Here is a 9,469-nt window from a genome sequence, read left to right on the forward strand (position 1 = left end):
CAAATTATAAATAATTACCACATTTGAGCCCTGCCACGCGGGACCTGAGTTTAAAGAGAGATGATCGCTTGGGAAGGCGTACGGGTCGCTTTCCCGGTCGATGCACCATGTTCATTCTCACACGAATGAGCCAGAATTTTTCATCTCTCTTTCCGAATGTTCAATACGTTTTTTTTATTTGAGTGTCACAAGATGTTCGATTACAAATAATCACTTAGACAGCAGTGGGGAGTTGAGGGTCATCGATTCACACAGAAAAACAGGACACTAACTACCAGCTCTCCGCACACCGACGAGCTCGCCATTGCCTTCCCTAAAGCTACTTGCTCGCCTCCGTGAGGGGGAGGGAAACGAGTGGTATCGATGACATCTATGGGATCAGTTTGAACATTACAATTTAAAGTTTGGTTTAAACTGTGCGAGCGGGAACATCCGGGTCCTTTTTCTCCATGGTTTTTTTTGGATCCTATTTCTCCGGGTCCTATTTGTCAGGGTCCTATTTCTCCGGCTACCGCTCACAGACGTGTTTTCGACAGCTTCCAAAATACAAACAAACTTAAAAATAATCTTTCTTCCTTTTTTTCCAACTACTAACTTCTGTTTAGTTTTCTCTTTGTTAGTTATTCGAAATTCTTAAATTTCTTAAAATAAAATTATAATTTATTTAATTTTCATCTTTTCTTCGAACTTAGATTCTTACATTTCTTTATTCTTCGATCTTTAGTAGTCACCTCTCTTAATTCATTACCTTTAGTTTTCACATTTAAATTCTCTATTTTTTGCACATATAAATTATTAAACAAACAAAAAAAATATACCTTTGCACACTAGCACAAAAATAGCATTCTTAAACATGGAAATAAAGAGAGAAAGAACAATGTTATTCAGTTTTAAAGATGTTGAATATGTTCCCTTAGAAATAGAAGTCCACCGTTGATTTATGGGATTGGGAATAATTGACGACCAGTTATTGATTTGCACTATCACACTTAACAAATAGTGGCCAAATTTAAAACCCAGGATCTTTTTGAAGATTTCTTGCAGAAACACGCAAAAGTGGTATTATATGAGAAAAATAGGAAAAAATACGAAATCCCTGTAATTGTTGCTGGGAACGAACGTACAGTCAAGCATTTGGGAGTAGTCCCGCTGTAACGCTAGCCATTAAAACGCTGAAGAAACAGTTAAAGATGCAGAAAATATTTAAAACGCCAGAAAACAAGAGCACAGCGATACTGAAGAAGAAAGTGGAAGTGATTCAATAGACTCTGGAGAAGAAAGCGAATGGAAACAGCAGAAGAAAAGAGGGCCTAAGGGATCTAAAGAAGAAACAAAAGAAATCCATCTAAGAAAAGTAAAGAAATCAGATGGAAATGAGAGTAGCAGAAAAATACACTTTAAGAATCAAGAAACCCTAAGACAACTGAAAAAAATCAAACCAAAATTAACTACTTGGCATCAAGGGTTCAAAAAAAAATTATGATATTCTGAGTAAAAATGTGGAAAATAGACAATCTAGGAAAAATGGATTTCCTTGGGGAGATAATGAAACCCAGATCATAGGTGTTGGGAAACATTTAGGGGAAAAAAAATTAAATGTTCCAACACCGACGAGCAAGTTTGTTTCATGGTACAAAACCCGCATGGGGAATTTGTTGAAGGAGTTAAAAATCATGAAAACAAGACATACCAAACAAGGAATACGAAGTGTCAAATGAAACTGATATTGAAGGAACATCAACGCAAGGAAACGAAGAACTCCAAGAATACAGCAAAAAAATTAGAGACTAACAAAGAAACAGCAATGGAAGAAGAAGAGGGAAAAGAAGAAAATGATGAAGAAGAAGAAGAAGTAGTTTTAGGGCCGAACCTAACCCCATTTTTATAATAGAAAAACTATTATTTTTATACACATTATGGTTAGAATAATAACACTAAATATAAACGGAACTAAATCAAAGAACAAAAAAGAATTTCTAAACCAATTTATAATAAATAACAGACCTGACATTCTAGCCCTGCAATAAACTAACATTGACAAATTCCCGGAACTTAATAAAAAATTTTCTGCAATAAATAACAACAATATTGAAAACAATTGATCGGGAACCATAATATTACACAGAAAAAAACTAGAAATAATAAATGTTGAAAAATCAGTAAACGGTAGAATCATAAGAGTTCAATTCAAAGATTTAATTAGTGTAAATATTTATGGCCCAACATAAAATGAAACAGCAACAAATCGACAAGTTTTTTCTCCAGATACTTCCCAATTTTTTAAAAGCAAGAGATAAAAACCTTGTTATCTTAGGAGATGCATTTCGATTTAAGAACCCTACAACCATTACATTTACTTTTATAAATTCAAATGGAAAATCTGGAATTGATAGAATATATGTACAGTGTAAAAATGAAGGTTTTATTCAAGAGTGCAAACATTTAAATTTTTCTTTCAGTGACCATCAAGAAGTAATGTCAGCTCTGGAAGGTGCATTAAAGAAAACAAGGAAAGGAAAAATTCTTTGGAGACTAAACACTAGTACACTTTATGACCCAGATTTAAAAAATTAATTAGAAATTTTTATCTCAAACACAAAACAAAAGAAAAAGGAATACAAGAACATAACGCATTGGTGGGAAAGAGAAATTAAAGAAAAATTCAAAATAATGTCTACAAAATATTCAAAAAATAAATTTAAAGAAAGGAACACAAAAAAAACTTTACATCAAATGCCTCGATCAAGTCAAAGGGTGTGTCCAGACGGTATTTGATTGAATTACTTTCGATCACGTGATCTCTGACAACAAATGATGTTGCGGAAATATTAGTCGCAAGTGAAACCACCTAGAGATTAATGCATTTGAGACATTGCCAAACTAGTTTTATTAGTGATCGTTGTCAAATGTATGTAGCTTCGTAAAAAGCAGACAGAAGAAAAATGTCGGAACAACGAGAGCAAAGACGTCGTCAAACTACGCCTAAAAGTATCGTAGTAAACGGCGTGACTTATTTACTTAACAACTCACCAATCGTGCAAAGTATAAAAATTTTTCTTTTTTCTTCATTTTTAATTAATATTGTATTTTGAAGGACTTGGTAATGGTCCCATTTTGTCCAGACCTATTCTTGCTGCAGTCCAACGTCCCGTGACATCTACAGATATGTCTGATCACACAGGTATTCAAATAAAGTTATGTCATGTTAGGCATGTTTATGATGATATATGAATCTGATCAATACTTTTGTTTCAGATTGTGTCGTTACAGTTTCCCCAGCATCAGCTTATGGTCATCAAGTTATCAAACCAATAGTTGCAGCTCGTCCTAATCAAGTTGACATATCAACACTTGTATCTCATGGTAACTTATTTGTCAGACCTAATACTTGCAGCTCGTGCTATTGAAATTGCCACATCTATTTTTGCAGCTCGTGCTAGTCAAGCTGCCACCCCTGTAGCTACACTTCCTGCTAATCAAGCTGTCACATCTATAGCTGCAGCTCGTCCTAATCAAGTTGACACACCAACAATTGTATCTCATGGTAACTTATATGGCAGATCTATTATACTTGCAGCTCGTGCTATTGAAATTGCCACATCTATATTTGCAGCTCGTGCTAGTCAAGCTGTCACACCTATAGTTGCAGCTCGAGCTGTACAATTGGCCAGCACACTTCAAGTGCGGAATATTTTGAAGGTTCCTAACAACCATGATATTCAAATTGCCACGACAACTGCCTCGTTATCCTTTCTGAACATTTGTCCTTCCGTTAATAATCCAACAAGTAATCAGTTCATTGAATTAAATCATATAATTTTTAGAATAAAACGTTTGCATTCTTTGGTTAAGGTAACGTAAGGCGACCGGCAGTACCATCAGACCACGAATTTTTAACTAATTCGTAAGGACATCATCCTAAAAATCTCGCTAGTGGAGAAGGCAAGAAACCATTATTGGTAGACTTTACATTGTGATGCTTGTTAATTGATCGATTTGTTGTTATTTACAGAACTCCCATCAACATCTCATGCTAATGATGGAAACTCAAGCAAAAGTCGTTTAGTATGGCTCGAGGCAGATGTTTTCCGGTTAATTAGCATTTGGAGAGAGTTTAATGAGAAACCGAAATATCGCCAAATTGGAAAAACCCTATCCCTTTGGAGTGACGTGAGTGTTCTTCAATAATTCAGCATTAGTAAGAGAAAAATTCATTTATTTAAGTTAGATTGCAATTGAGTTGGCCAAAGACGGAGGACCTCGCTACAGTGGTTCACAAATCCACATAAAGTACAAAAATCTCGTGAAAAAATACAAGTAACTCCGGGATGGTACTGGACTGAGAAAGGCTTGGAAATTCTACGATGTTTTAAACGATAAGTTGCACAACAAACCTGAAATTGCCCTTCCCAATATCAGGGATATTGGAAAAAAGAAAAAGGTATTACTGATACTTGTATCCAGATTGTTAATAATTCCCAGCACAGTAATCTGACATTTAATTTTGTTTGTAATTTTAAAAGGGTGCAAGTTCTTTTCAAGATGACGATTCTGATGATAGTGGCCCAACAAAAATGAAGAAGAAAAAATTGAAAGCATCAGATTTCTACGAGGACGTAATGGTTCAAGAAAGAAGGCGAGAGGAGAAGGAAGATCTGCGTTTTCAAAGCAGCAAAGCAAATGAAGACATTTTACTAGGCTTCGTCAGAGAGCTGAAGGAATCTAGTGAAAGAAAAGCCGTTCAAGCCAAAAAAAATGGTCAACACTTTGCAGCACTAGCTTCTGCATTGATTTCTAACATTAATCAAACAAATCAATCTTCAAAGTAGTTTTCGAAGTATTCTTACATTATTTGAAGTGTATGTAAGAAGGCCCTAGCGCACTTGCGCTGTATTTTGTTATTCATGTAATGTGCTTTACAAATAAGAAAAATTGCATTTGGTTTTTCTATTGACATGTTTAAAAAGAAGTCTTAGAAACATGTTAATGTTTTTTATTAAACAGAAATGGTCGATGATTTCGAAATACAATTTTTTTGTTTTTTCAAAATAATGATGAATGAAATGCGAAAGTTATTCTTCTTCTCCTTCACTTTCCTCAAGGACCTCAGCTTAGTACGCTGCAATAGTATTCCTTTTTCGATTGCCCTGTCGTCAAGTTCCTCATTAACATCTTCGTCTAGTAAGTCAAAGTCATCGTTCAGTTCATTTTGATGCTCCCTATCGTCGTCGAGTTCAAACGGCAAGTCGAGAGTGAAATTGTGCAAACAACATGCTGCAACGATCATGTCGTTGAAGTAGTCTAAATTTTTAACGTCGTAGGTTTTTAATCTCCTGAATTTTCCTTTTAATCGAGCGAAAACCCGCTCGATAATTTGGCGGTTACTTGAAAGAGCTGCATTAAAACGAATGTCAAACTAACCGTATATGGACATTAATATAAATGTGAATGGGAAATTAATTTTTTGTTTAATACCTGTTGCAATTCATGATCTCTCCTAAAGGGAACCATCATTCGAAAGCCTAAGGTATATCCTCAATCCCCAAGTAAATGATAATTTGTTCCATGTAATAGACGTTCAAGACGACCTCTTCCAAGCGAGCTACATTTAAAAACACGTTTATCGTTCATTGACGATGGGTAACCGACACTGACGTCAATTATACGCTGGTCAACCGTACATACTGCTTGCAGCGTGACAGAATAAAACTTCTTTCGATTAAAATAGCTTTCTCCAGAGTGTTTCGGTTTAATGAGTGGGATGAAAGATCCATCGATGAATCCTAAAAAAGGATTGTTCAATTTTCAACAATGGATGGTCACCTCAAGTAAGAAATTAAAGAAATTTAACTCTACCAAGTGCATCAGGAAAGCTATTCTGTGCAGCTAATTGAGCATAGTTCTTTTCTTGTGGCCATTGAATAAAAAGTTGAGAATTGTCAGAAATTAGACTGCAAACTTTCACAAACATATTATGGGCAGAACCTGAAAAAATTATAGTTAATTTCACAAACCCCATTCTTTTAAATGAAAATATTACTTCGGTTTCTTAATCCAAAGGATTGGCAACTTCACGGAAGCTTTTTCGGGTTGACAATGCCCAAATACCTAATAGTAGCTTGTTTTTTACGGGTTCCCCGTCATTAATAAAAGTCTCACACAATGCAGGACCAATAATTTGCAGTAGTTCCTTTAAAGTTTTATATGTAAATAGTGTACATTTTGCCTATTATTTAATTGAAAGTGAATGTACTTGGAATTTTTCACGACCCATCCGGTAATCTTCAGCAAATTGAATGTCTCGGTAACGAAACACCATTTCTGCATATCCCGGAAGAACAATTCTTTCCGTGCGTCGTTGTTCTCTAATAAGCCTTATCTGACTTTTCTTCATGATCCACTTTAGAAGCAAAGACATCCTGTACGGAGTGTTTCCGTTTTTGGTTACGAACTAGATTGAAAATAACGTTTGTTTACATCGAGAAAAACAAAAATATGTGACATTATACCTTAATGATGCTTAAAATTGCTAAAATGTCTTCTTCTTCGTCATCTTCTTCTTGTTGCAGAAATGAAATTATTCCCAAAAGTGGTCTCAGATCCATTCTCAAATTAGTTGCACTTCACCCAAACAAAACAATTCGTAAAAATATTTCAAAGCCTACTGCTCTTGCAAACAAACAAAAGTATCAGAATCTGGCAATGCCGAAAGCTAAATCTAATTCAGGCTGTACAAGAACTTTGATAATCAGCTGTTCGAAAAATAATTCGATTGGATACCGACTGGACGCACCCAAAGCCGAAATAGATCAAGGACAAAACAACTTTGAAGATTATTACTTAATCATTTTTTTTTTAATATTTATTTAAAAGATGAAGAGGGAAAGAAAGTCAGAGGAAAATTATATGATTTTATTGGTAATGAAACTATTAGTGTGTCGAATCTAATTAAGGAAAAAATCAATGGAGAAAATAGAACAATTACAGAATTGAAAGATCAAGATACAGGGAAAAAAACCAGGTGTACACCAAACAATATTTTTATCTTACGAACGTTTATACTCTCTTTGCACCCATAATCCAGTGAAAAGACAGAAAATTTTAAACAATTTAAGTGTTTGAGTAAGCCAGGATATGAATTTAGATAAAGTTAAAAAAATAACAGAAGATGAAGTATGGAATGCAATTGAAACAATGCCACAAAATAAATCACCAGAAATAGATGGATTGCCTGTTGAATTTTACAAAAAAATTTGGCCTTGGTTAAAAGAAGCAATCACATTTATGTTTAACAATACATTGGATACCGAGGAACTTAGCAAAACCCAGACTACAGGAATAATAACCTTACTGCACAAAGGTGGAAGCCGTAAAATTTTAAGTAATAGGCGACCTATTAGCCTTTTATGCTCCAACTGCAAAATGTTAACAAAAATTTTAACATTGAGACTCAAAAATATTTTACCTTACATAATCGTTCAAGAACAAACAGGAGGGTTAGCAAACAGAGACATTAGTCAAAATCTCACAACATATCGAAAAATTATAGAATGGTTTTCATCGCAGGACACTTACAAAGGAAGTAATTTAAGAGAAAAAGGGGTGGCAATAGGGAGTATGGATTTCGAAAAGCCATATAATATGGTGGACCACACCTTTCTGTACGAAGTTTTATTAAAAATGGGATTTAGCGAAATTTTTATTAGAAATATAAAATCCCTGTACGAAAAATCTTTTAGCAAGGTTTATGTAAATGGAGAAATGGGAAAAAAAATTGATCTTAAAAGAGGTGTAAGACAAGGATGTCAATTACCCAGATAACACACACCTGAGCCAAAGACGTCCCATAGATGTCATGTTGGTACGATTGCGACGTCCCATGGACTCCCCGTTATTTAATGTTCTTGTGTTTGGGACTGGTTTTGGATGTGGCAATGTCCGCCTTGCCAGCATCCAATTCCTGTTCCTAGTACAGCCCATGGGACGACTCTTGGACGGGGGATGTACGAACTTTACACCAGTTTTTAAATCATGGTATGCATATGGGATATGTATAATATAAATGATTTTCCTAAATAAATTTCAGTAATGTGACTATATATTTTTTGCTTATTTTTAATCTTTAGTAAGACAGTAATAACTATAACAAAAGGATATTTGTAAACAAATCAATTTTGTATATTTTCCCGAAATCTCAAATAAACAAACTTCTTGTTTTGAGATCAGTTTCAAGTTAAATGACAAAAAGGTTTAAATTAACAGAGATAAGGCTTCTTCTTTTGCCAATAATTTGATTAACACGGGACAACAACATTTACAGCACAGTAAAAAAAACATCACTATCGTCTTGAAATTCACAATCATTAAAGATGTCTGTTACTTCGACATTTTCTTCCACATAGAATTCTCCGTCGCTTTCACTCAATGGATCAAAATTACTTCCATTAATTCCACTTTCTCTTTCTGATTTTAGTCTTTCTCCAGAGTTTACGTCAATATTTGAATGGTCCCTAAAGTCACTCTCGGGAACCACATCTCCATTTTCCAACACATTAACCAGAGAAATAGAGTTGTTTTCAACAAATACGTCGTTATCATACAACCCTTTAGTTGAAGCCAGATGATTCTGGACTTTTCTTTTTTTTTTGCCGTCCAGTTAAACCTATAGCAGTCATAACGATCACAAGTCAAGGAGATGACGTTAAATAATCAAATTGTTTCGTCGACGACTCCATAAGCTTTACATTACTCACATGAGGTTGCAAGCAGACGACAACTGAAGTGGAACAGTAAAGAGGAGAAGCGTTGCCATATCATACCTTTCTATGACCAAAGAAATTATAATATTTGAATAAATTATGCGTTTAGACCTATACCGTCTCTGATTATAAATTTTGAATATGGAGAAATTTAAAGAACGACGTTGACGAGAATTTTAATAGATAAGTTGTGAAAAAACTATTGAATGATGAAGCTGAAGCCATCTAGTGAGCATAACGTCAAAAACGATGGGTATGAAAAATTTACCCGCGTAAAAACAAAGCACTCGATTAGTGTAAACATTTCCTATAAGTGGTTTGTTGGAGCCAAAATTTAATAAATGGTACGGATAAGGTACATCCACAAGGGACTGTGAGAATTTATCACGTAACGATGCAAATTACTTTATTTTTGTTTTAGAATGGATCGCTTTGAGATGTCTTATACTTGAGCCTGTCTCAGACGTCCCATTGGTACGTCTTTGGGACTCGATTGGGACAAAAATTCCTATCTGGGTAGCTATGTTTCTTTGTATAATTTTTATCGATCCATTTTTAATTTCTATTTAAAAAAATCCAACTAATTCTTATTGCAAACTCTATGCACCAAATAAACGCATTTGTGGATGACATATCGGTTTTTATACAAAAAATTTATGATTTAAGAACACTAGAATTTTGTATTGAAGAATTCCAACAAGCAACAAATT

At 34.6% G+C, this 9,469-nt stretch overlaps 2 protein-coding genes across 2 annotated transcripts; one reads left to right on the forward strand and one right to left on the reverse strand.

Moving 5' to 3' along the window:
* Positions 1–2,916: 2,916 nt before the first annotated feature.
* Positions 2,917–4,996, forward strand: LOC116927869. Its single transcript, XM_045173451.1, has 8 exons — positions 2,917–3,042; positions 3,095–3,181; positions 3,256–3,363; positions 3,431–3,544; positions 3,614–3,787; positions 3,853–4,170; positions 4,229–4,441; positions 4,524–4,996. The coding sequence occupies exons 1-6, from the start codon at positions 2,943–2,945 to the stop codon at positions 3,906–3,908; spliced, it is 639 nt and encodes a 212-aa protein (XP_045029386.1). The 5' UTR covers positions 2,917–2,942; the 3' UTR covers positions 3,909–4,170; positions 4,229–4,441; positions 4,524–4,996.
* A 1,053-nt stretch (positions 4,997–6,049) lies between these two features.
* On the reverse strand, positions 6,050–7,825 carry LOC116927880. The gene is made up of 3 exons (XM_032934921.2): positions 6,510–7,825; positions 6,254–6,451; positions 6,050–6,190 (listed from the first exon to the last, which is right to left on the reverse strand). The coding sequence occupies exons 1-3, from the start codon at positions 6,603–6,605 to the stop codon at positions 6,050–6,052; spliced, it is 435 nt and encodes a 144-aa protein (XP_032790812.1). The 5' UTR covers positions 6,606–7,825.
* Between the last annotated feature and the right edge of the window lie 1,644 nt (positions 7,826–9,469).

Source organism: Daphnia magna, linkage group LG5 (genome assembly GCF_020631705.1).
Source record: "Daphnia magna isolate NIES linkage group LG5, ASM2063170v1.1, whole genome shotgun sequence".
Taxonomy (NCBI): domain Eukaryota; kingdom Metazoa; phylum Arthropoda; class Branchiopoda; order Diplostraca; family Daphniidae; genus Daphnia; species Daphnia magna.